This window comes from Sphaerodactylus townsendi, linkage group LG04 (assembly GCF_021028975.2).
Source record: "Sphaerodactylus townsendi isolate TG3544 linkage group LG04, MPM_Stown_v2.3, whole genome shotgun sequence".
NCBI lineage: Eukaryota > Metazoa > Chordata > Lepidosauria > Squamata > Sphaerodactylidae > Sphaerodactylus > Sphaerodactylus townsendi.
Window position 1 is genome coordinate 104235897 of NC_059428.1, and position 27880 is coordinate 104263776.

At 41.4% G+C, this 27880-nt stretch overlaps 1 protein-coding gene across 1 annotated transcript in view; it reads left to right on the forward strand.

Moving 5' to 3' along the window:
• NALF1 (NALCN channel auxiliary factor 1) overlaps nt 1–24434 on the forward strand; it is a 71116-nt gene extending 46682 nt beyond the window's left edge. Inside the window, exons 2-3 of the mRNA XM_048494111.1 lie at nt 13418–13589; nt 22149–24434. Of these exons, the coding sequence (XP_048350068.1) occupies nt 13418–13589; nt 22149–22444 (468 nt within the window). The 3' untranslated portion in view covers nt 22445–24434. The remainder of the gene's footprint in view (nt 1–13417; nt 13590–22148) is intronic.
• Nucleotides 24435–27880: the final 3446 nt, after the last annotated feature.

Here is a 27880-nt window from a genome sequence, read left to right on the forward strand (position 1 = left end):
TATATTCTCATATCCCGGAGTCCTGAAGCAATTATCTAAAAGAAAATAATTAATGGCACAGTGAAGATAAGAAAATTAGGAACAAAACATCTTAATCATGAAACGGAATCGAAACTTCAGGGCATTGTTTCTCACATTCTTTGGTTTGTTTACATACATTCTGAATCCTGTTATGTAGCATCTCATTTCACCTCCAGTTATAGTGGAATAAACACAGATTCGTCTTTTTAAGTCAACTGAATGAATGGGCTTAGAAAAGTGTAACTTTGCTTAGGATTGTGCTGTTACTTGGTCAGTGTTGATATTATAAGTTACAGTTCTAAAGCCAAGGAGGATAAAATGAAGAGTGACATAATAAGAGCTATTTTCCTAAGTTCTCATTAAGAAGTTTTCAGAAGCACCTTGGCAATGATGTGATTTATACTCCATGTAACCACTTGCTTGAGGAAGGAAAGGGGTTTGACAAAGAAATCAGGTAACAAATATGCACAGAGACAGGATTTCTGAACCATTCCTAGTAGATTATTAGTTAAAATCTGGTCCCTAGCCTATTCAGAAATAAAAGAATAAGAAACTAACTTTTCTGTTTTCCCCCATCACCATAGCCCTACTTTTATTTAAGCAGTTTCCTTTCCCACCTCTTCTTTTAGTACTAAGGCCTTGAAAATAATTCTGTCCCTTTAACAAGTATTTAATGGGATGTTTACTTTCTTGACCTAAAACAGTTCCGATGCCCATTTGTTATATTGAAATGAATTAGCAGAGTAAATAATATAGCAGAGGTGTGAGTGAGTTGTTTTGTAGAACTTTACTGGATAACAAAATTAAGTTACACTAAATATAGGAACAGCAAACTCTACGCAAATACTCCAACTGGGTATCTGTACAGTCTATATGTGTCTGTGTGTCTGCCTTTCCCCTTTTGCTAAAAAAAAGAAAGGAGAGATCTTTCTAGAAGCGCATGTGATTCAGTCATGTGACTTCAGCAGTTAACTCTTGCTTGACCAAATGAAGTAGGCACTTGTAAATCCTGACACCATTTCCTCAGAGTAAACTTCTGTTGAGGGGACAGAGCTTTTTCCTTGAAGCTTATATGCAACTGTACTTATAACTCATCTGGCTTTTATAAATAATATCTCATTGAAATTAATGAGATAGTCCCCAATCTTGTGCCTTTTAGAATTTTGAGCACTGGGAATGGGCTCCGCCACAATATGGCTGTCATGGGATACTGGGGTCAATTACAAAATGTTGGGAAATTGCAAACCAAGCATCCTTATACTGTGAAGTCAGTTGATTGTGGACTCTCCTGCTTCAGTGAGGTGGAGAATAGCCAGGTTTGGCTCTTTACTTTGAGTAAGAGATGCTCTGAGGAAGAAACAAGCAGTCACTCAGAAACCCATTAGTGCCCATGGGCACAATGCTGGGAATCAATAATGTATTTCTCTAATCAAAATTAGAACCTGAAAGATTCATAGGGTTTTTTTTTAATTTGAACTTTCATTTTGAGCTTCATGAATGCCAGCAATGGCAACCTTGCACAAAGTGAGACAAGCATTTCAATATAAAGAACTCTAAGGCCACTGAAACAAAAGAAGATGATTGTGTCCAACTGCCAGGTTTCAAAAGCCACATGCTTGACTGACTTCCAAACTACTCTCTCAAAACCCTTCAGTGAATCCCAGAAGACATTCTACATTCTGCCAAATCTGAAAAATAAAATTCCAGCATCCTTCTATTGCTTGTTTGGTAGTCTAGTCCAGTAGAGCAGCAGTGCTATCAACACTAGCATCAAACACTTTGATGCAAGATTCTGGGATCCAAGATCTTGCAACACTGAACAAACTGTGTACCAGTATTAAAAAACCACGGTTAAAAAAAAAAAGGTTTCACTCATCGTTCTGTAATGAGAAACTATTTCAGAGTAAGTTCATCTACTGCACAGGGTAGTTTTGAGGTTAACATATTGTACTGAAATACAGTATTGTAAGCTGCTTTGGGTCTCCATTGGGGAAATAAGTGGAGTATAAATTCTTGAAATCAACCCCCCCCCCCCCCCCCGGATGAATATGGTAAGACTTATGGAAATGTCTCAGCATAGCCATATTTTATAGTGTCATCCTAAGCAAGTCTACTTAGAATGTTACTGAGGTATTCAATGGAGCTTAATCAGGAAAATGTTCTTAAGATTGCATCATAAAGGATATAGGGGGAACAATTTAATCACTCATAAATGGCATGGGGATGCTATTTTGTCACAGATTTGTAGCTATCAAGTACATTTAGGATGGGTAATGTGGGGATTCTGGAAAAAATGAAAGCTTGGAAGTTGGGATTCGGTTTCAACTTTCACGGATTACTGGGGACAAAAAGATAAGAGTTAAAAATAATATTCCATTTTGTGCAAATATTCCAGAAATAATATTCCTTTTTGTGCATGCACACACACACAGAGGTGGCCATAATTTTTTTTTGCCACATTTGGTAAAGGAAATTGTTTTCTGTGCCCACAGTACATCATAGTTTATGAGGCAGGTGCTGCTTCAACAAAATGCTTATGTAACACAAATACACCCCCATGCACACAGAATCCTTCCCACAATTGCATTCCAGCTGTCTCTCTCACACACACATAATGTATCTGTGAGCAATCTTAGCAATAAAATGTAACGAATTCAGGCCAAAAATAAATGTGGGTTTCTTTGTTTACTTCATGCAATAAAAGTGTAAAGGAGCATCGAGTGCGAGGATAAATTGGGCTTACCCACTCAGCTCCCTGAAGGCAAGGAGCTGCCTGCCAATATATACACAGCTGCAGTGTTCTGGAGTGCAGCGTGCAGCGTAGCTGTAACTTGGATATTCCGACTGCTGCTCAGAGTCCAAGAGAACAGATGCCTTTAGGAGCCGAAATCTCATGGTTTCCAATTTTCTGGGCTTTCCTCGGTGGCTTGAGAGTTTCACAACCTACGTTAATTTTTGTTTGCTTGTTTTAGTGGGGAATCTTGCCGGGCAGCAGAGCTGAACATCCACTTGTCTATGGGATACTTGGTGAGCTCACATGATCCTCATGGGATTGTGAGCTCACCAGCACTTCTGGAATCTCTCAAAGCATAATGCGTGAGCCTAAATAACTGATGGGCTTCTTTGAATTGAGTACACATCTTTTCCAAAGGCTGACTGTGGAAGATAATAAGGCAAATTCACACATGGGTTACAGTAATTGCTGTGCAACAGTCCCAAATTAGTGGTAGGTTCTCCCTAGTTCCCCCATGTAGGATATCCAGTTTGGACTAAACTGTGGCACCTGTGGAGAAGGGACTTCAGGGTCCTCCTTGCACCGTTTTCCTGACCTGATACAGTCCAGGGAGCACTAATTGCTTTGTTAGGGAAACCCATCAGTATCTTTTGTGGGTTTCCATGACAGAGCAAATAATACACCCTCAGGAGAAGCTGCCATTTGCATGTGGGGTTCTGCTTCCAGCTGAAGATTTGCACATGGAAATGTGTTTTGTGTTTACATTATCTGAGATGCTTAGTAACAGTTTACATGGTAGTATATTTTAAAGCATTTGTTATTTGAAATTGTCAAACAGTAGGGGCACAGAATGGAGAACGTATAAACAAGAAACATATTTAATTGTTAATCAGTCTAACGATAAACCAGGTGCTCATAGAATAGAATTCAATTTTTTTTCTGATTATGGGGGATCCTAATTTTTGTCACTTTTTAATGTATACTACTTAACTTCTGACAGCATATTAACGGAATGTTTTTGTAGTTAAACATATGATTTACCATATTTGTTTTTATTAGTTTTTGTTCCAACGCTGACTGATAAGCTGATCAGTTCTGAGCTGTCACCAGGATCACAGTCATGTTCTATATGATTTTAAGATCCTTAATGTCTTCAAATATATTTCCTAGCATGGCTCTTTATTGCCCGCAGCTGTCCTCTCTAAAAGGTGACAAAATAAATTTGGCAGTGGGGACAGATATGAATTCTACAGAAATATTGACAGAAAGAAGGGGTATGCTGATCTTCTCCTGGTGGTACCCAAAATCCTCCTCTGAGTGTCAGCGTACTATGATGTACTGCAACATGGGAAGCTCCAAAATGTCAGGCAAAATTTCCTCCTTGTCTTTCCTTGAATCTATGCTGCACTGTTGGTAGAACAGAAGGGTCAAGATTTCTGAGGCACTTCCTGGCCATGACTATCATGTTGAATAGTCTGCATATACAGAAACCAAAGACATAACCAGAGCAAAGTCAGCCCCACTAAGCTTCTTCACCAGCACCAGGAAGCAAGACAAGCAGTTTTCTACATCTAGTGTGCTCTGATTGGGCTGATATTCCAGGACTCACTGGTTAAACTAGTATAACATGAATTCTATAGGAGCATATATTGTTTAACATATGGAGGAAGGTCACTGTCCTCTTCTGATTAAACTAATTGAAGAATCAACCTTTTTCAGCTGCTCCATCAGCCATGGTAATTGATGGTTCCTCACCAGATATTTCTAGCTTATCCCTGTATAAATTATTTATTTGCTTAAATATTCACTGTACTTTTCCTCCTAAAGGGAACCAAAGTAGTTTGCCACAGTTTTTTTAAAAAATCAAAAACGTACTAAACAATGAACAAGGCCTTGGGCCAATCCCAGATTCAGAGTCTGTCTGTCAGAACCTCCTTTAACCAGACAATCGAAACAGTTGTTGATGAAGAAATATTTCTTTATTGCATGTAATATAAGTCCCATAAAATGCCAAGATGTCTCTGCTGGCCCAACAGAGACTTTAATATTTTAAAACAACCAGCAAACCCATCCCCCTCCCACTGTACATTTCCACAGCTGCACTACAAGCCAAGATATGTGGCCTTCACTAGCGAGCAAAGAGATAAGGAGCCAATAAGCAACAGAATAATACTTCCACATAGAAACAACAGAATAATGCTTTCACATAGCAGATTCACACAGACCAGAGTTCTTTTCCCCCAACATCCAAGACAACCCGACACTGTTTCATCTTAAGTCACAGGGTGACAACCGTGGGCTGAGAACCAAAGAGCCAAGAGGACTTCAGCTCACCTCCAGCCAAGGCCAAGCTTTATAGTACCTGCAAGAACTTGAGGGGACATAAGCATAGCCCAGATGGAACTAAGTTGCTGCTCACTGACTGCCAGCAATGTTGTCTTTGTTCTACCCACCTGGGGTTGAGTTGAGCTTTTTAGATTGATTTGGGGAGGAGTCAATAAAGAATTCGAAATTTATGTGAAAAACACAGAAAGGACCACATTTCTTCATGTTTCATAATAGCAGTGGTGACCAGCAGTAGGTTCAGGACTTCCGAAAGTGAAGTTCTAGTTCCACACTATCCATAATACAACCTTATGAAATGCATTGTCCAAGATGAGTTGGTGTCCACTCATTTATGATATTGCCGAATACTGAGTCAGATGACCAGTCCATTTAGACATTCATTATGTACTCCAATAGGTGGCAACTGTATAAGACTAGGGCAGAGGTGTAGCTGCAATGGGGACATCTGGGGTGCCTCACCCCGGGTGCCACCATTGCAGTCATGTGGAGTGGCAGGCCTGGGGCCAGGCAGGAGGGGGTGCGTGGGCAGTTCATGCCCTGGGCGCAGTTCCCCTCCCTTCGTCACTGGACCGGGGTTCCCAGCATGGTGTTTGTGGGCACCATGGCACCCACAAACATGTTTCCTGGTGCTTGCCAAATGTTTTTAGAAAGTGGGTGGTGCCAGTTGGAGCTTTTGTTTAGCATGCAGTGGCGTTCCTGCCTAGGGACAGGGGGTACCCTATGTCCCCGGGCGCCCCCCATTTGGTCACGTGGGGGGCGCCAACATTTCAGGGTCGTTTGTGTGTTTTTAAATGTTTTAAGTGTTTTTTCACGTTCTGGCCTGCAGGGGCGCATTTTTATAGCTAGTGGCACCAAATTTTCAGGGTACCATCCAGAGACTGTCCTGATGATACCACCAAAATTTGGTGATGTTTGGTTCAGGGGCAGCAAAGTTATGGACCCCCAAAGGGGGTGCCCCATCCCCATTGTTTTCAATGGGAGCTAACCTGAGATGGGGCTACCCATTTGAGGGACCATAACTTTGGTCCCCCTGAACATAACTTCACCAAACTTGAGTGGAATCATAAGAATAGTTAACAGATGATACCCTGAAAATTTGGTGTCACTAGCTTTAAAAATACACCCTGTCCAGGCACCCCAAGAAATTTGCCCAAGATTCTTTGTTTTGCAATCTTTCCTCCATTGTAACCAATGGGGAATTTCAGAGTGTGTTGGCAGGCTGCACATTTTTGAAGATAGAGGCACCAGATTTTCAGGGTGGCTCCAGGAGGGCCTCCTGGTAATAGCATCCAGGTTTGGAGACCTTTGCTTCTGGGGATTCAATTTTATGGGCCCCCAAAAGCCTTATTTTGTTTCCTTGCTCCTGCACATGAAAGCCTGTGGGCTGAGTTCTCTCAGAACTCTCTCAACTCCCCCCCCTCCAGAAGCAAAGCTCACCAAGCTTGGATGCTATTACTCAAGGCCTCTTGAAGCCATCTTGAAAGTCTGGCACCTCTATCCTCAAAAATGTGCAGCCTGCCTTAGAAATTCCTCATTAGCTACAATGGAGCAAAGTCACTGCAAAACAAAGAATCTTGGGCAAATTTCTTAGGGTGCCTGGAAGGGATGTATTTTTAAAGCTAGTGGCACCAAAATTTCAGGGTATCATCTGTTTATTATTCTTATGATGCCACCCAAGTTTGGTGAAGTTATGTTCAGGGGGACCAAAGTTATGGTCCCTCAAATGGGTAGCCCCCATCTCCTGTTAGCTCTCATTGAAAACAATGGGGATGGGGGCATTCCATTTGGGCATCCATAACTTTGCTGCCCCTGAACCAAACATCGCCAAACCAAACATCAGGTGGTATCATCAGGGCAGTCTCTGGATGATGCCCTGAAAATATGGTGCCGCTAGCTATAAAAATGCGCTCCCTGCAGGCCGAAAAAAACACCAAAAATACCCCCCCCCAAACCCCAAATACCTTGCATTTGCATTTGTTCATATTTGGGTAGGACATAATCGGACAATTTTTGTCCGAATGTGCCCAAATTTGCCCAGATTCCAGCCGAATCTGCTATTTGTTTCATCTGAATCTACAACCTTCAAAAGTGATGCTGTTTCAGGGTGGGGGAGAATTCATCCCCAAACAGCATCACTTTCAATTTTGTTTTAACCGGGGACCCCCGATTCTCCCTTTAAGGTAGATTTAAAAGAAGAAGAAATCTGAGGCTCTCCACTAGTTGAAAGGGATGCTGTTTGGGGGTGGATTCCACTGGAGGTGTTTTGTGAGAGATGATCCTGACATTTGTTTGGTAAATGTTTTGCTGGGGTAATTTGTGAGAGATTTACATGCTTAATACCCACTTGTACTGACTTGGAGTTGTTTCTCAGGCTAACAACCTACCTCATAGGGTTGTTGTGATTAGGAAATTAGGAAAAGAGTTGGTGGGGAGAGAGCCATGTATGTTTTGATGGGAGTGGGAGGTGTTTTGTGAGCTGGTACAAAAAAATCATTGTTTGGTCATGGTGGGGAGGGTGGCCGCCCATACGCCAGGCCGGGGGGGGGGGGCGCCAAACTCAGGTTTTGTCCCCGGGCGCCAGTTTTCCTAGGTACGCCCCTGTTAGCATGGTTTCTGATTGGCTATTGGATGTTTAATTGGCTGTGCAGTTTTTTTTAAGAAGTGCAGCAGCTGCCACCACAGAACAAGGATCTTCAGTGTATAACTGAAGGTAAGCCATGGCAGCCATTTTATGACTATCTCCATCTCCTGTGGCAGCCATTTTGTGGCTGTGCCCACTACAGTGTCAGACTGCAATGGTGCCTGCAGGCTCAAGTGTTTGGGGACCCCTGCTCTATGTTATCACAATGGTATCTGAGATACCTTTCATTAAAGATTGAACCTAGGATTTCTTGTATGCATACCCTTCTTCCATTAAAAAAACAGACAACTTTATAAATAGATTAGACATATTCATGTTATGTGTGCTCAATCAACAACCAGCAATGATAACTAAGCAGAACTTCCGTGGAGAGAAGCACTATGCCTATGAATATGAGATGACAGGAACAAAAAAAGATTCATAACCTCCTTACAAGTGTCCCAGAAGTTCTGGCTGGACACTGCTGAAGTCTTTATTAGACTGCATGAACCTTGGCCTGAACTAGCAAGAATGAGCATGTTTATTGTGAGGTGTCACCAACAAAGGGTGAATTAAGGGAATCTACTTTCTCCATGGTTTCACTGAAATAGGTCACATCTGTTCTGCATTAAGGGAAGTGGAAACTACTATTCAATAAGGATTCCAGGCAACAGAAGCATAATATGTAAACATGCCTTCTGTTACTAGCTGGAAGTCTCCATCTAGGATTGTTGAGGTCATGTATTGAGTTCTCAGTCACACTAACCTGTTTCATAGCATCTGTAAATCCAGGCAATTTAACAACCACTTCCTTTGCTATTGTGGAGTCAACTGTAAAAGGAATTAATTTATTTCATATCTGAACTTTGCCAGCAAGCAGGCCAGATAAGATCAACAAGTACTGAGAGTTCAAGAGAATACACAGTCATCTGTTTCAGAACCCAGCACAATTTAAAAGCTCTTTTAGACACAAAACAATAGAAGTTTCACCTAACCTGCTATCTTGTAAATATTTTTAATGGAAATTCTCCTTATGTAATTAATGTTGCATTTGTAATGAGAATATTTTTCCTTCATGGTATAATGACTAAAACCCACCTGAAAGTGGTAATCATAAACTGAAGATTAGCAATATTTTTTTAAGCTGGTCACCTAGCAACTTTGCCACTACCTGCTTGTATTGCAAATAAGCCTAAGATAACAGCTTTGTGAGTAATTATGGAACTTAAACTTTTCCTGACACAAATTAAAACTATCACAGATAAAAAGGAAATAGGTTTAAGTTGAACCAGGATTTCTGGGAAATTACCCCCTGTCAATCTTTCAGTTGTTGCATTTGCAGGGTCCCCCCCCCCCAATTCTGTCTCTTTAAAACCAGGTAGAAAGGGGGAAAAGAAGAGAATCAGTCAGCATATTGCTTTTCTACAGTTTCTGTGGGTGAAATGTACTTACTAATCCTCTCAGGAATGCTTAAACGAACATTATCCAACAATCTAGATGAGACTAATAATGTTAGGAAACCTTAGCAGGTGATATTATCCCCCCCCCCCATTATTATTATTTTTTAATGTACATCTTACTTGGCATAGTTGTTGGGAGGAAACTAAAATAAAAAATATCCAAATGTTTAAAACTGATCAAAACACACTTTATAATGATCCCTAATTAGAAAATTCCAGCCTACAGTAAAAAAAAACCTTTCAGTGCTTCTAGATGAAGTTTGGCTATGAGTTTTGCTGAACCTCAAAGGCTGGTGCATTGGAGCTTGCCAAGATTTTGTGTAAAATGTATTGCTATGAATCAAACCTCCAACTTAAGAGGCTTTCTATCTTGGAGGAACAGTCACTCCTTGAAGGAAAGTTGAAGGAAGGTGTCAGATTTTGCTCAGTGGAGTGGTAGGATTTTTGCCAGTGACTAGCTAGCCCAAGGTACACAGAGATGCAGCTGAGAAGGCTGGGGCAGAGCCAGACAACAGAATGTGGTAAGTCTTGGTCAGAACAAGGCCACAGTCTAACAAGTGGCAAAAGAGACAGAGGGGAATCTCATAAAATGAGAAAAGAGTCCAGTGGGAGGCTACTACCTCTATGATAGGAATGTGTATTCTAACATTAATGAATAAAATGATAAAATAAAAGGCCATTTTTATTAAAGTAAAAGTCCAGAGACATCTTAAAAACCAACAATATTCATTTCAGTATGAGCCTTCATGAGTCAGAGGTCATATCTTTGGATTTATATGGAAATCAAACTAACAGCCCAATTGGGCGGGAGGGGCTACCCCTGAATCTGGGGCAGCCCTGTGCCAGCGTGGGTACCCACCCCTCTGGCGCAAGGGTCATACGTGTTGGCAGAGAGGAGACTAACTCTGGCGGGCAGCCACCATTCAGCTCCTTGGCGCCCAACCCACAAGCTGCCCTCTGAGCCTGGGCTACACCAGCATGTCCACGGGTGTTCCAGGGCAGGCAAAAGGGTGGAGCTATCCTTAGTCGGCTTCAACTACCCAGCCTTGGAGATACACCACCTTTTTTTGTGGCGTATCTCTATTATCCCCTATAGGAGATTCTGGCCAGGGTTTTATTTTTTGTTTTTGGGCTTCCTGCACCACAGGGAATTCCTTTGGAGAGTGTGAGGCAGCAGAAGAGCAGCACGGTCCCCACCTGCCCAATCTGGATTGGGTTGTAAGATCTTTCTTAAAGGGCAGGTTAAAACAGAGAGGAGTTAAGGCAAAGGGTTGGTTGGGAATTAAATCTCTGCCTTAATTCCTTCTTCTCTTTCCTTGTAACCTGCCCCATAAGAAGGATTTTCAATTTGCTTTCCATAGGTATCTGAAGAAGTGTGTGGTGACTCAACAAGAGCTCATATTGATATAAATGTTGTTAGCCTTTAAGCCGCCTGTGCGTTTGTTTGTTTTTTGGGGTTATTTTATTTTGCTGCAACATACTGTCATGCCTATCTCTTTGCAATCATTTTTATTAGCCTCGTTATTATGCAGGCTAATAAATTATAAAGTTGAATAAAGTATAATAAATAACTAAGGGAGAGGCAGTTTGATATATGATTGAATTAGCAGACATCAGTGAAATAATATAGTATGGAACAATATGTTATGAGCAGTCTATATATGTTTTTAAACTAAGGGTCCTGTTGAGTTATTAGAAATTATAATGAATGGAGAAGCTCAAGTCTAAGTTTAAGCCAGGATTACAGTATTTCATTTCTTGAGAAATTCTAATTCAGCACTTATATTCCTTTTGAAGGGTTTTTTAAGAAAAAATACCAATGATTTTTAGATCTGCAACAGTATGTCCAGGAAGATTAAAATATTCACCCACTGGTTTCTGAGTACTACATTTCTTACATCAGATTTGTGTTCGCGGATTGTTTCACGAGAGGACTGAAGGATATCACTAAGAATTTTGTATCAGTTGGAAACATTTCAGCCAGAAATGTTTCTCTCCTACTGAAACCCACTGAAATAAAAGTACTCGGTTAAACAGGCCAAGTAACTAAATGAATTTCATTTCCTTTTGAAATGAAAACAGCAAATAATGTGTTCAGTGTTTGATTACAGGGCTAGGCTGAGCAAATATGATGGTACACAGGAACTTTATTAAAGAGGTTCTGTTTATAGTAATCACAGTGTAGCTCCTAGAAAAAGAGGTAGCCAAAGCATTTATGAATGTACACATGAATATGGATTCTTGGTGGTGATAAATACATACACTGCTAATTGGTGCACATTAGTTTGTTATTAAAGAAGCGGATTCCTTTAGCCCTTGAATGGCATCACCAGAAAGATTGGGAGGAGAGGGGTTTATTTTGAAATCTCAGTATTGAAGAAATAATATAATAGTATTTACTTAGTGTGGTTTTTAAGTGCTCAACCCTCCGGAGATGCCTTCCTTTTAACTGCTTTAGCCTGGTTATGATCTTCAGATGCAGGGAGCCAGCACCACCTTCTGTGAATATGTGTGATTTGCTTTACAAAGTGAAAGTGTAAAAGCAGATCAATGTTTCTCTTTTAGAAGTATTGTCATTTCCGGAATCCAGCTTTTTTATCTTCTAGAATTAGGGCTCTTTTGTGCATGCAGAATAATGCAATTTTAACCCACTTTCAATGCATTTTCACAATCATTTGCAAGTAGATTTTGCTATTTCACACAGTAAAATCCAGCTGCAAAGTGCATTGAAAGTGGATTGAAAGTGCATTATTCTGCATGTGCGAAAGCGCCCTTAGTGTTGGACTTTGGATTGTAACTTCCCTCTGTTAAGGGCCAGAATTCTTCAGATATAGTCACTGTCAGAGAGGCAAGATTCCAGGCTACCAGGATTAACAGTAGTAGCAGCTGCTTGGCCTCTCTCTTATTGACCACGACCCAGCTGTGCCCCACCCAGGGGCTGTTAAAGATGAGCCAGGTGATGATAGTATTCACTTGGGACTTGACAATGTTGGGCAGAGCATTCTCTGTAAAGGATTTATACAGAGCTGAATTTAGGCACACGCTAAGTAAGCTACAATTTAGGGCCTCAGTTTATGAGGTCCTCTAAATACAAAAATTACTGAATCCACATTTTCTGGTAATGCTTTGGGGTCCCTTAAACTTGACACAGAATAGGCCTTCTACATGTCTTATATCAGTGGTTCTCAACCTGTGGTCGCGACCCCTTTGAAGGTCGAACGACCCTTTCACAGGGGTCGCCTAAGACTCTCTGCATCAGTGTTCTCCATCTGTAAAATGGATAAATGTTAGGGTTGGGGGTCACCACAACATGAGGAACTGTATTAAAGGGTCGCGGCATTAGGAAGGTTGAGAACCACTGTCTTATTTCCATGGTTTCTGATTTAAAGCCCCATTCCTCCCTGTTGGGTGTAGCAGCTTTGTGCTTTTTAAAAATTATTTCATCCCCTGAATGCTGTGTTTCACTAATTGCTATTTAATGAGGCATGTTTCACTAGTTCTGTTGGCCTCTGAAGAGGAAGTAGCAAGACAATTCTTAAACTTATGAAGATAAGTTCTTCCAAATTTCCCCTGGTTCTCTCTCTGCTCATCTATTAGCACTTCTCTTTATTCATGCTCCATTCCTTCTCTTTTCCATTTCCATTCACTGACCTTCACAATGTTTGTATCCCTTTTGACACCCTTCTACTTTCACATCATTCTCATTCTCTGTTTTGTCACTTCATTGTTGCTTATTTCACAGATTTAAACCCTTTCCTTTTGTTTTTTCCTTCTACAAAACCTTCTCAGCCCCAAACCGTTCTCTCTCTCTATTTCTCTTTTCTTTAATTTCTTTGTCTTTACTTTCTTCTACATAGTTTTCCTCTCTTAATTTTTTAAATCTTTGCTGTCCCTCCCTAACACCCTTCTTATCTTTGCATTTATCCAGACTGTTAGGAAAAACTTGTGGGCTCCTAAATTTTGCAAATATTCAGCAGCCCCATCAACTTCCAAGGGAACTTGTGTGAATGGCATGATCATGGAGCAAACAAGCCTTTGTCCATGCAATTTGGAGAAATGGTTTTCGGAGATGAAAAGAGAGTAGTGTGCTATGGGCTTCCTTTCCCTGAGCAAGAGTCACTTAGAATTTGATTCAAGCTGGCGTTCAGTATATTATACATGTCTCATCCTGCCTGTGCAGGTCTTGCTCATCTACGCAACTGATGTTTTCCCCTCTCTCTCTCTTTATCTCTGTAGACTGTCTACAAAGCCTGGCTCTGTTCCCAGTATTTTGAAGTCACACAGTCTTACTGCAACAACACAATTCCTTGCAAGCAATACTGTTTGGAGGTTCAGACAAGGTGTCCATTTATATTACCAGACAACGATGATGTCGTCTATGGAGGACTATCCAGTTTCATCTGTACAGGTATGGCATTTCTCAGTACATTTACTAGCTCCTTTTTGAACTTTAGCTCTGTAAGATACTTGATCTGTGTTAATTACTAGAGAGTAGGGATTCTTAATGATTTTAAAGGAGGGATAGGTCTGAAAGGAACCAGACCAAGACTATGGATATGGGTGAGAACCATTTGAGATATTCTCCCCCTTATAGGTAGACTTCTGCCTCTCTTCCCACCTTTCTGCAACTACCACTGCTGCTTCCTCAGTGCCAGGAGCTACAAAAACATTATTGTATTTCTCTCTCACACACACAATGTCTCCCTGTCTACAGTGTCCACCTGGAAACTCTTATATGCGAATCACATGTGAATGGGATTGCCCATCCGCTAAAAAAAGTATACATCTCCTCTGTTGCACATAATGCCTTTGTCCAGCTTCAGCTCATGCACCATCTGGATTTGGTCATGCTCTGATTGGATCCAGACAATGTGCTCTATGGATGCTGTCTTTGAAGATGGCTGCAAATTGTCCCTGTTAACAAATAAACATATTTAAAAGAATTCATTAGTGGCTGATTTGCTTTCAGGTCCCATTCACAGTTTAGGTTATTGCCTTTAAAGGTTTAGCCCAAGAGCAGGGTTACCTTAAGGGTTACTTGTTCACATATGAACCTACCTGTCTGTTGAGATGATCTTTAGAGCCCTTGAGGTGAAGGATTATAGGTAGTCACTAGACATAATGCCTCACTATAGACTAGATTGAGGTGTCCCTGATGACAGTGTTGCCACTGCTAGTCAAGAATTACAAAGTCTGTTCTGGATAAGATTACACTTCCCTTGAGTGAGTACATTCACAGTTTAGAAGTACTGTTAAGTCCAAGCCTATGTTTGGAAGTTCTGGTCTACTCTTTGATATGGAGTGCCTTTGCTTAATTTTGCTTGGTAGGCTTGCTATGGCTTTCCTTGAGAAGAATGCTTTGGCTATGACTGTTCTTGTTCTGATCTTCTCTAGGGCAACTTCGATACTGAATTTTAGGTCAAACTCTTTAGAAGCTTCAAACGGTTCAAAGTATAGCAACAAGACTATTGACTGGCACCCAAAGAACTGCACAGGCTACCAATAAACTCCAAGGAACAATTTAAATTCCTGATTGTTACCTGTTTAAAGACCACAGATATCCACATGTTCCTGACCTTTGGTTAAACTCTTCCTGAGAAGGTTCAGGAGATGGTTAGTGAATGGCCACCAGACAGAGGGCTTTTTTAGTAGTAGCATTTTGTTTGTGGAACTTCCTTCTCACAAAAGTCATATTGTTTAGCTTTATTAACTTTCTGTACCAGTGTCCCCAAAACAGATGCCAGTGTTCCCATTTTTTGTGCACTGCTGGATGTCACTGTGATTATTTGTGCTTCTGTAGTTTTTTGACATAGTTGCTATTTATTATGATCTCATTAACTGTTATAAGTATTGAGCATGCATCGTTAGAAATTTGTAAACCATCTCTGGAAGTATTGGTTCAGAGTGCAGGGAATAAATGTTTCAAATAGAAAAAATAAATAAACTACTCCCAGTTACTTTTCCATAACTGACTACCACAAATGAAAATTTCTAAGATCAATACTTTTTCTCTACCACGAGAGAGCTCTGTAAACCCCTTTAGGTCTTCTATGTTACAACCTCATTGCTACGTACTTGTTAATTCCCTCCCTGTATCCCAGTGGTTCTCAACCTTCCTAATGCCGCGACCGTTTAATACAGTTCCTCATGTTGTGGTGACCCCCAACCCTAACATTTATCCATTTTACAGATGGAGAACACTGATGCAGAGAGTCTTAGATGATCCCTGTGAAAGGGTTGTTTGACCCCCAGGTTGAGAACCACTGCTCTATCCTTTCCTATTTCTGACCCACCCTGATTCACAATCCCTAAACATGACATAAAGACAGTTCAGACTCCTCTTCTTTATTCTACCTGCTGTTGCTTGACAGTAATTTCATTCTGACGCTCTGGTGTGTTCCTGCTTGGGAGCTCTGTTTGGCTCCATTTGGCTAACACTCTTGCAGAGCCTGATTAGATCAAGCTTCCCATGCTATTGGCTGAGTGCTTGTGTCTTAAAACCAAAATGTGCAACATTAACAGAAAGGAAAGAATCTTGCTAGAACAAGGACCAGGTAAGGCACCAATGGCCAGCCCAACTCTTATCCAGTAATTGCCACTGCCGGCCGGTTGCAGATTGTACAAATAGTGCCAGTTCGCATTGAGAGGAAGTGGTGAAAGTTAACTGTAACAGCACACTGGGAACTCAAAAAATGGAAGATGCCTGCTCGTTTACTTTTCCATCTACAGTGGTACCTTGGTTTTTGTTGGTAATCCATTCAGCAGGAGCTGGCGAAAGCTGAAACCAACAACCAAGGCACCATAGGGCCACCTATCTTGCAGTCCTGGGTCGCCCTCTTTTAACACGGTTTTGATGGACAACAGGTGAAGGAAATCAATGAAAACCAAGGCGATCAATGAAATCCGAGTCAACTTTTTCGCCCAGGCAATTGACGAAAACCAAAACAAACGAAAAGCGAGGGCGACAAAAACCAAGGTTCCACTGTATACTTCCTGTACAGCCCTTGCAACCCTGACTGCTGGAAAAAGCATTAATAGGCAGTGTGACTAGAATTTTAATTAGAAGTTTAATTTGAACCCCTTGCAGAGGAATGGCTACATGGCCCCAAGCTTGACTCCCCCCCCCACCCCCCATAGCTCTGGCACACATTGAATGCACACTCTCAAATTCCTATATGAAGGAACCAGTTCTTCTTGATCATTATCTTTCCATAGTTTAACAATCAAATTGCATTTCTTTATAAAGAACAGTGGTCATTTGGTCATTTTAACACAATTGGAAGGGGGGAGAAATACCTAGGTTTTGAAATATTTTAGGGAGAATCATTAATACTGAATAGCAGCTATCCTTTATTATCCCTGCTTTTTGACAGTGCTATTAATTCTAACGTATGAATACAATATCACAGCTAATTAAATCTGTTGAATATCTCAGGCAGAACTTATTGCTGACTTTTAAAGAGGCACAGCTGGGATGAAGATGATAATATGGTTCACACTGAGGCCAGGAAACTCTGTAAATCTTTTTTCACCTACCATGGGCATAGGATTAGCAAAGTAAATGTGATCAAGCAACTAGTCAAATATTGGTCAAACAATGGCCAACTGTTCTTAAATATTAGCTTTGTTATAACAACAAAAGATACTACAATCATTAATAAATACATGCACATTACAAATTATATCAAGTAATTAACAGTAAAAAATGAGCTTTTTTAATGTGATGATTTATAACTTTGTATAATGTTGGATTTAGGGCCTATCCACTGAAGTTCTTTGCTTTGGCTTTTATTCTGGAATAAAGGTCAGCCTGCAGTGAAGAAGGGGAGTTTGGATTTATACCCCTCCCCACTTTCTGTCCTGTAAGGAGACTCAAAGGGGCTTGCAAACTCCCCTCCCTTCCTCTCCCCACAACAGACTCCTTGAGAGATAGGTGAGGCTGAGAGAGTTCTGAGAGAACTGTGACTAGTCTGAGGTCACCCAGCAGGAGTGTAGGAGTGGGAAAACAAATCCAGTTCACCAGATAAGACTCTGCTACTCATGTGGAGGATTGGGGAATCAAACCTGGCTCTCCAGTTTAGAGGCCTCCTGCTCTTAACCACTACACCACGCTGGCACATACTATTGAAAACAAAAGTCAGTTTTTAAAAGCAATCATGGTAATCAGGCAGCTGGCCCATTTTCCTAGGTCTGAGTTCAGTCACTTGCAGGAGTTTTACAGCCCTTGCTGCAAAAGCATGTGTAAAAGGTACGCCTTGGTTCTTGCAGTAGGTACTAACAATGGCAGATGAAAGGGCAACGAAAAGTTACGGAGGCTTTTCATTGTGCTGCATGACATCCCTTGTTGAAGGTAACCAGAGAAACAGAAAGCCCCCTGGCAAAATAGAATGAGGCCTTATTGACTCTCATTTAGCCTATCAGCATTTCAGCATCACAAAAAAGAATCTGCATGGATGGGACCATAAATAGGGTTACCAACTTAGGGCTGGAAAATTCCTAGAGATTTCAGAGTGGAGCTTGGGAAGGGGAAAAATCCAAATTATTCATTTATGCGATTTGAATCATTGTTATGCTGCTGAATCATTGCACCAGGCAAAATTAAACATTGATAGAATTTAAATGGAATTATGATTAATAATTACCACTTGCGTGACCACTGGAACTCACTGGTCAGAACTATTGAAGCGGAGCACAGTGCACACCTCATGCAGCCACTGCAGATAAAACCACTGCCTATTTTTTCCATAGGCCTCCGTCCATAAAGTGCTAAAAATCCACAGCAAAGTCAAGTCACCTTTCTACACCCTGCAACTCGCTTGGTACCCCAGTCTCCTTCCACTGTCTTGCTTTGATGACCTCCCTATGAGCAGAAAGGGCTATGCTCATGGAAGACTTGCCCATATTTGTGTGAGAGTCCAACTGGCTCATGTTTTGGCTCTTCTAGAGGACTGAACATTCACACAGGCAGCCTTGAGATTCAGCATAGCTTTGGCTATAGGCCCGTAGCCGATACAACATGATACAAAGAAATAAGAACCAAACTGGATGACGAGCAATTGCAACTTCCTTCCCTAATGATGGCATAGTTGGAACTGACATGTTGAATCTCATTAGTAAGATATCCCTATAAAATTTTGGAAATTCAGTTCCCATATCATAGAGCACAGGCACTGCATGTTCCAAACAGCCAGTGCGAAAGATACAGCACAACTTGTGTATAAGGGCTATGCAACTTCTGTTGTTGTGTTTCAAATTCTGAAAGCTTTGTGCAGGGGTCACCTGACCACCATCTTGTTTTAATAATTTGTGGTAGGTGACTGGTGACACCTAGTGGAGAACAATGAACATTTCAAGCTTCAACCCTATTAGATAATCTTAGGACTGGAGTCTGAGATTGTAGCTACATTACAGACTTAAATTCACTTAATAGTTACTCCCTTTCACATGAACAGAGGAAGTTATCTTATCCTGGGTCAGATTATTGGCTTATCAAGATCATCTGCTCTTACTGGTAACAGCTCTTGAGAGTCTCATCTACTTACTTGATCCCTTTAACTGGGGATGCTGGCAATTGAACTTGGGACCTTCCATACACCAAATAAATGCCCTGCCAGTGAGCTGTGGCCCCTCTTTCTAATGGGAAGGAATGATTTCCAGCAGAGAATGCCCTGCATCATTATCAAATTATAGCTCCCAGGATGCTTTGAAGGAAACTCTGACTTTTGTGCCAGTAGAGAAGCAATTGTATATGTAGAAAGATGTTCTTTGGATACAAGGAGAGGAATGTTCTTAGATGCATTTTGAAAGCGAAAGCAGGGTTAGTTGAGTCATACAGGCCTTCTAAGTGCTTGTTTGGAACAATATATATTTTAATGGCAGCATGATCTGTGGGTTGCTTCATCCCTTTTATGTATGACCTATATTTGAAGAAGATTTGGAAGGAATTGTGTGCCTTGACCGTCATCCTTCATTATGATGGGGCAAAGGAAAGTTGATGCACTGTGTTCTCGGACAAGGATTTGCTGTGACTTTGTCGGAATGTTGGGGCATTGGTTTTGGCTCACGTCCTCATTCTGAACTGGCTTTCTGATGATGTCACATAGCCAAATCTGATTGGAATCGTAGTGCATTGTAAAGCTAGTTCATAGAAAAGACAAGAAGCATTATCCCAAATTGGCTCCTTGAAAGAAACATACAGACAATTATGTTTGGCTGTGTATCATTACAGTGCAGTCACACCAGTTACATGATCCCTAGTTAGCAAGAATCATATATCTAGCAGGAAGCTCGTGGTGTTGATTTTTTTTTTATGATGCAACAGCAGCTGTTAAAAAGAGAGGAAATGTAAAGGCCAAAAAGGTGATCATTTTTCATAAAGTTCCCCTCTAAGAGCAAAAAACATTTCCCAACAAAATTCAGCTCAGCAGTGTTTTAAAGGTATGTATAAAAGAAATGTTCTTGTTAGCCAGCCAAGTGTGGATACGGTTGGTACAGGCTGGGCATCTTCAAGGAGATTGTTCCACAAAGGGGTTTCCACAGCTTGAAGGACCAGCTATCCAGCAACTTCTGAACTCTCCTCACTCATGTTGATGTCAGTTGAGTTTTTTAGAATTTCATTTTTTTACGTAAGTTCTTTCATGACTCTTTATCTTTTATGTACCAACCCTTGAAACTGTATTAAAGTGAAACATCCGAACAAAACATGGGGTGGCACTTACCTGTGGAAATTACTGTTCATATGTATTTCCTGTTTAGCACAGGTGGGGTAAAATCATAGAACCCTCTTATAACTAAAGAAATTAGTTACCTTGTACCATGTTACCCAACTCTTATGAGTAGCTATTTCCTCTGGTAGGTTGGTAATAGTAACATTCAGCCCTTCATTTTTTCCTAAAATACTGTGTTTTCTTAGTTCAAATTTCTAGAATAATACAGTCCAAATACCTTTTATCTACAAGAAACAAAGGTAAGTAGAACTGCAAGAAAAAGTAACTGTAAGTGAGTTAAGTAGATGGTATTTATAATGTCCACTGGTATTTCTACTGGTATGATTAACTTGATTAAACTAGAGTAAGTGCTCATATACTTCCTAAAGTGACTTCTGATAATATGATTAAACAGAAACCCTAAACACATTTTTGTGGACATTCAACCCCATCAATTTTGGTACTGTGCTCTATGCAAGCATACTTTGAGGCCAATCCAGTTCCTGGGGATGGGGCTGCTACTGCCACACCCTGCTGCCTCCAGAGGGCTTCCAGGTGGCTCAGAAAGGCAGCAAAAAGTTGACAAACCACAGCTGCCTGAAAGCTCTCCATAAGGCTTAACAGAGTTATGCTTCCAAAAAAGGCAGCGTCAAGCCGTCGACCATCCTATGGTGTTCCTGGCTCCAAAGCTCAGTGGAAACCAGCTAGCATCAGCTCTACCTCTGGGAATGCTCCAGGAACACCTCCCGCAGCATCAGCTTCCATGACAGTATGGCGCAGCTGTGGAAGTGATAGCTGCAAGTGGGTTGGACATCGCAGTACTCTGCAGTGCCCCTTGCCCTTTTGGCTGGGAGGGCAAAAATTTCAGCGTGAGCCCGCACTGCCTCCTGTGGCCATTCCACCCTCCCTCCTATCTAGATTGGGCTGCTTGATCACTCTTGCAGTAAAATGGGACTGAAAATTCAACCATGATATGAAAGTGATTATGGAATTAATACATGTGATAATTTATCAGTGACTGAGATTCTGGGGTGGAAGCAGTTTGAATTAAATGGCTCATAAGAGCATGCATTTGGGGACAGGGATGTCCATCATCCACTTATGGTTTCTGAGCGCTCTAAACAAACTGATGAACAACTCTTCACAACCATAGAATAGGGTTGCACTTAACCGTAACTACTGTTCATTGAGTGGTCTTCCGCCACACATTGGGACTATGTACATGCAAGACCAGCCATAGAAAGGATTTCCAAAGCTTTCTCGTAGGTTAGGAGTGCCTCTCCTCCCTCTGGCACTCTTCCACCAAAGCGAGCAAATAACCAGGAGGAGGGGCAATATTCCCTTGGTTCTCACCATGCCCCCACCAGAGGCCCCAAGAAACTATGGTTTCGGAGAGTTCATAGCAGGGCAGGAGAGAAGGATGTGCTCCACAGAAGACCACTCAATGAACAACACTTATAGGTAAGTGCAACTCTGGTTTCATCATAGTGACAATGTCATAGTGTTGTGTGATCCCTCAGGTGTATAAGGCACAGAGAATGGATGTTTCTCAGAACCTTTTTAAATCCATAGCCATCATAATCCAAAGACGACCCCTTTCGAGCCATAACAACAAAAGGGAAATCCAGAAACATTTCTTCTTTAAATGTATACGCCTCACTAGAGTGACTATTGATGACAAAAAAAATTTTTTAGAGAGACAAGTCTCCTCAGCCTCAACAGTATTGTGAGGAAATAACACAAAACAGCAATGGAGATCCTCTCTTCTCCATGACCAAAAGAGAACTGAGGGAGAGTAGTGCTGCTCCTCCTGGTCATGTGATCACTTTGGCAGGATAGTGCCATTCTCAGTCTCCTAGAAAGTTGTAGAAAACTTTTCCGTGGCTGGCCTGTGTAATTTCAGTTCCAATGTAGAACTCCACAGAAGCCACAGTGATGAACTACTGCCATTTCCCATTCAGACTGTCCTCAAAGACTCCTTGTAAAATATACAACATATTGAAGTCTTAAAATGATTTAAAACTGCCTGGCAAAGTAATTTTACACTTGTCTATCAATTTTTGATGTGATTAAACACAGTTCAAATCACTGTGACTTGATGCTGTGACAGGTAAAGTGCTTTTCTGAATGGTTTGACCTGCATCAAAACCACAACTTCTGGGAAATATTTGAATACTGGGGTTTGTGCCAAAATATCCAGAAGACTACTATCTTAGTATCAGTTATGAGAACTCACTTACTGATTTTCTTAAATCTCACAGGGCTCTATGACAACTATCCAACCAATGCAGAACCAGAATGCTGTGATGTCAGATGGGGACTATTATCAGATTACCAATCCAAAGGGACTATAAAAACAAGTGACTCCATGATGTGTCACCGGACATCACTCACAGTTTCATCAGCATCAAGACTGTGTAATAGCAGACTCAAACTGTGTGTTCTGGTATTAATTCTTCTACATACAGTACTCACGGTCTCAGCAGCACAGAACTCAACAGACCTGGGCTTTGGAGGCATAACAACTTTGGAAGATAATTCAACCAATGAGGAGTAAAAGACTTGCTTCGTCTCCTTGCACAGTCACACAGCAGGACCACATGTACTGCAGTCAGATACAAACGACTGGGTCCTTTTGTCCTCCGCTCACTTCTCCAAAGGCCTTCTGGGTAAACCTCTCAACAAATGGGCCACAATCCAAACAAGAACACATCAAACACAGCTTTTTATTGACTAAAAGGCTGTCTGGTGACTTAAATTTCTCACACCATTTTATACACTGTGTTTTAATGTTTGGAGTTTCTTTTTTTGGTTTGTTTTTTGCACTTGTTAATACAGGATTTTATTTTTTGGACAGTTTCTCAGAGCTAAACTAAGTCTTTTCACTGTCTTTATCTATTTCTAGTCATTGTGTGTGTTCATCCAATAGTTCTGTCTTTTACGTCTTGTCAGTTTCTATTAGAAGGAAGAACTGCTGTGGTTCCATGATGTACCTAACAAACAGATGAAGAAAAAAAAATCAAAACCAAATCCAGTTCCCTAAATGGCCCTCTAGTCCAAAAAAAAAAAATCCCCACGGTTCTTCTCCCCGTCGTCCTTTTTCCTCCCGTGTCCCGAGAAGACAGAGCCCGCTTGCTTTCTGTCTGTGTAATCACAATGAATGGGTGCCCAATTCAGATCAGCCTCTGCCACTGTTGTGCAAGTCACTTGACCGGAGTAAGCCCAGAATGGGAATGTGGGGGAGGGGGGTGTAGCAGGACAAAAAAACACGTGCTCTCCTTATCAGGTGGGATCGGACGGTGAACTTTTAATGTAAAGAAACCTATAACAAACTGTTGCTCTAATTCCCATTTTCAAAGAAGTCCAGTCCTTTCTCACTGGTCAGTTGAACAGGAGCAGCCTGGTGGAAAACCGACTATAAAGAGCTCATCTAGCGAAATAGACAAGAGGCCTTTACAGTGGTGGTGAAAGTTTGGCATTCATTGTGAATTACGAGTTCAAATCCAATACAGTCACCTAACTGGCTGACGTTAATGCAACCTGTAGACGCAGAGAGGTTCAGAGAAATAAAATCTGACCCCCCCCCCAAAGAAACTATAGAGAAACGCTTACAAGCATATGACTTAAAGCGGCTCCATACTTGCAAAATGCTGTGGAAAGTACTGACATGCCCAACAAAAAACAAATTATGTTTGGCTTTCACTTGAGTATCACAGGGCATGTAATTTAATCTCCAGGGAACACCTTTTTGGTCGTTCCTGGGGCCCACGGGTTTTCCCAGATGGGTGTACACTTATGTTTCAAGAAGTGTATACTGTCTTGTGGTTTGTGTGCTAGAGGGTCTCTGCCACAGAGCATGCTTCTTCTTGTGCTTCTGTTTTCACAGGATTAACGTTGTTCAATGAATCTGTGTTTAAACAAAAGTGTGAGTGCAAGAGGAAGTGTGCTCCATATTGAACTTGTTCATGGGATCCAAGTCTGTGTGATGTGACACACGGGGCATTTCCCAAGGGAAACACTAGTGTAAGGTTCACATTACATGATTGACATCTGAGTAGCCTTCAAAATAATGGGGGGGGGGGATCGGCTAAAGAGCACGGTGCAGCAGCAGGAGAGTCTTCAGCCTGTGCTTCTTTCCATCCCACATAGTGGGATAAACAGCCCCCCTTCCTGCCACTGGCATTTTTTGCTGTCAGAAGTGGTGCAAGACGGAAGGGAGGGCAAGCTAAAGGTCAACCTGCTGCTAGACGATGCTCCAAACTGATTTGGGCACATTCTCCCCCCCCCCCCCACACACACACACTGGTCCATTCTGCACAGCACAAATAAGATGTCCTGAGAATGGGGGGAAAGGCATCAAGGGGAGAAACTCCACACAGCTTTTCCTCAAAAACATCCTCAGGACGCCTTATTTCTGCTTGAGCCGTCCTATTTTAAAGGTGCAAAACTACCAAATCCCCCCCCCCAAGTTGTCTGCAAGTCATCTACTCTTGCTGTGCAGAACTTAGGAGCTGAGGAGATGTCTCATTTTTCCTGCCCAACTGTTAATGTTGGTCAAATCCCCACTACCGTATTAGCCAGGTTTCAGAACACAAACTAACCAGGTTTGAGGGACGACCTCCCCGGTCGAATCCCCACTTCCGTCTTAGCCAGGTTTCAGAACGCAAACAACCTCAAACCTGGTTAGTTTGTGTTCTGAAACCTGGCTAAGACGGTAGTGGGGATTCGACCAGGGAGGTTGTCCCTCAAACCTAGTTAGTTTGTGTTCTGAAACCTGGCTAAGACTGTAGTGGGGATTCGACCGTTGTCTGGTCAGTTCAGACACGTAGTGGCAATGCGGACATCCGGGGCGGTTTGTCCCGAGCGCCACCATTGCCATTATGTGTCAGGGGCAGGGTGGGGCAGGAGGGGGTGTGTAGGCAGCTCATGCCCCGGGCACAGTTTCCCCTTCCCTTTGTCACTGGGTCAGTTTCCTCTGCCACTCGTGCCCAGCATTTTGTGGTGCTGCAGGGATTCTCTGTTCCTGCAGCTTTTTACTGTGCTTTCCTGAGATGTTTGCTGTGCAGACTCCGCTGCTGGCCTTTTTTTTTCCAGCCTGAAAAGCAAATGGTTTGTCCTGCCGATTCTGGCTATATATAGTTTTTCTTTTTTTAAATGTTTTGATGAGCTGTCTTTGAAGGCATGAAGACATGACTTCAGAATCCATGCCAATTTTTATATCGTGTCTTCGTATCTCCAAAGACAGCTCATTGAAAGTAAAAAAGGGAAAACTATATATTGCTGGAATTGGCAGGATGAGCTGAGTACAAGCATGTATTTTTCAGTCTGAAAAGGCACCCAGCAGTGGAGCCTACAGAGCAAACATCCATCGGGACAAACCGCCCCGGATGTCCACATTGCCACTACGTATGCACAGAGAATCCCTGCAGCAAAAAATGTTGGGTGTGAGCACTTTAAACTTGGGTAGAGGGAAATGGAGGGTGGGGGAAAAAACCTTCTGTCTCCTCTGATGACTTTTTAAGTCTGTGCTGTCTGAACAAAAAATGGGGAGGAGGCTTTTTTAAGATGTCCCCAGGATGTCTTATTTGTCCTGTGCACAATGGACCACTATTTTGACAGAAAGTCCAGGTCAGCCATGAAATGCGAGTTGGTTTTCTCATTCTGACTCACATTTCACTTCTTGTGTAATGAGACCCAAAGACTAGCATTTTCGACAGCACTCGACACCTGTGAAGCCGTCGTCTGATCCATTCTTTCTCTAAGTGCTACATTTTGTTGAAACTACCTTTGGAGCTCAATGCAAACTAGAAGTCTGTGTTTAACACAGCTGGGGGACACCCTGTCTTTAAAAAAATTAACAGATCAACCATTTTGATGAGAGTGCAATAAAACTTATTATGATGGCTATAAGTAAGGGGGGGAGGAATAATCAAATTTCCTTTTACATTGCTTTTTTTTGTAGGATCATATCACCTGCTGAGTGTATGAGAACTTGCTTTTTAAAAAGGCTTTTTAGAGTTTACACTAGAATAAATGGAAGGAAAAGTTAATAAGGGCTGTTTTTTAAAAAAACTTTTCATTCCTTCCTGTTCTCTAACTACACTTTAGAAAGTGCACTTTAGAGCTGTTTGCTGTGTAGCTGAGAGATGAAGGAAAAAGATAGGAACTATTCTCTTAGCAAACCCGTTACCTACTTTCTAGCTATGAAATCCGATCGTCCCACCCCCTTTTGAGAAACATTTCTGTTCATCACTGCAGTGTGGATATGCATTTTTATTCATGTTTTATGGTTTGTGAAGTTCTGCAAAAAAAAAAATCCCTACTGCTTTAGCAGATTAAAATAATGCATTTGTTAAGATGTATAAGCTCAACTATTTTGCAAGACTTCTTGTTTTGATAGTGTTTTGCTATGACTGAGAATGAGGATCTTAAAATGACCTGTGCAAATACAAAACAAAAGCACGTAAAATGCAGAATTCTTCAGCTTCAGTTTGTTTCCTTACTCTTTCCCTTCTCCCCTCCCCATTGTGCATGCGCACACAAAAGTATTCTACTCCGCATTTTTAAAAATATGGTGCTTTTTTCTTGAAGAGCACGTCTTACGAATTACGCTGTACTGTGAAAATGCTCTGAAACGGGAGGGAGGGGAGGGAAAGCTTTAACCAGTGGTAGAATATAGATTTCAAAGAATGTGGGGGGTTTGTTTGGTAAAAAGTAATGCAGCAATAACGGGGCTGAGTTGCAGCACCGGAGGGATGAAGCTAGAGACTTGCAAATGAGAAAGCACGTAGGTGAGCTCTTGTTCAACTGACTTCTTCTCTTGATCTTAAATGTAAATGGTCAGTAAACAGTTTGTTATAAACTTTGATCTACCTCTGCTGTTCAAAGGCCATTCAACGACATTCATGTCTGTGGCATTCATTTGGGTTCACTCATCCACTCCATGTGCCTCCATCTTTTTCCTTTTTTTACCCATTGCACCAACGCAATAGTGAGTTCTGTTCCTCCCGCAGTTTTAAAATGGCATCTGAAGAAGAGATGCTGGCTGTACTCAATGGGATCCTATTTTGCCTCATGGTGACCTACTGCAGAGAATACCCTTCAAGAAAACAAGCATTTCCATACCCCTTTCTGATTTTAAAAGGTGTGTTTCAAGGGAAAAGAAATGTAGCTCTACCGCTCCTTGGCTTCAGGCAATGGTGTAGGAGACAGAGAGCTGAGGGGGAAAAAGAGCGGTAATTGTAGTCACATGCATCAAAAAACAAAAAAGCCAAACACAATGGGTCAAATTAAAAAGGAGCACAAACCATTTCAATTAAAGGTGTAATAAATATTGCCAACCTTTCCAAATAGGTGCCTGCAGTTATATGGTCTGTGAATTCTCTGTCACTATTTTTTTTCTTTTTTCAGTCTACTTTCATTGATTTGTTTTTACGGAATAATATCACATTCCCGGAGAAACTGCTGCTGTGATGTATGTTATCATTTGAGCCAGGGTATTTCTTCTCCAGCAGTAGGGTCTGCATTTTTTCTTGGTGGCAGCTAAGAAATCATATGTAGACAAAAAGACTTGTTTTATGAAGTTCAGAGAAACGTAATCATGTATGATGCAACAATCCCTCATCCCATCCATTCCTCATCCGTAACAGTTTTCTTGGCACAAACCTGAGCATGCTTGATATTGTGCATCGATTACTTTTGCCCGAATAAATTTGCATCTTGCCGCTGTAACTGCCATCTTGTTCCATTTCTCCTTGTACTGTATGACTTAGACATACATGATGAAGAACTGGCTCCAGAGAAATGATGCTCAGATTACGTCAGCAAAGGGACGAAAGTGATAACTATTTCTCAGTTGTCTAGAGCAGAATCCCCCCCCCCCATGTGTTTATTGTTTTAATTTCTGAAGCAGGGAAAAATTGAGAGTTTGTGCAATATATATGAATACTGCAAAGCCAAATGTCATAGATCACTATCAGAGCTATGTTATTTC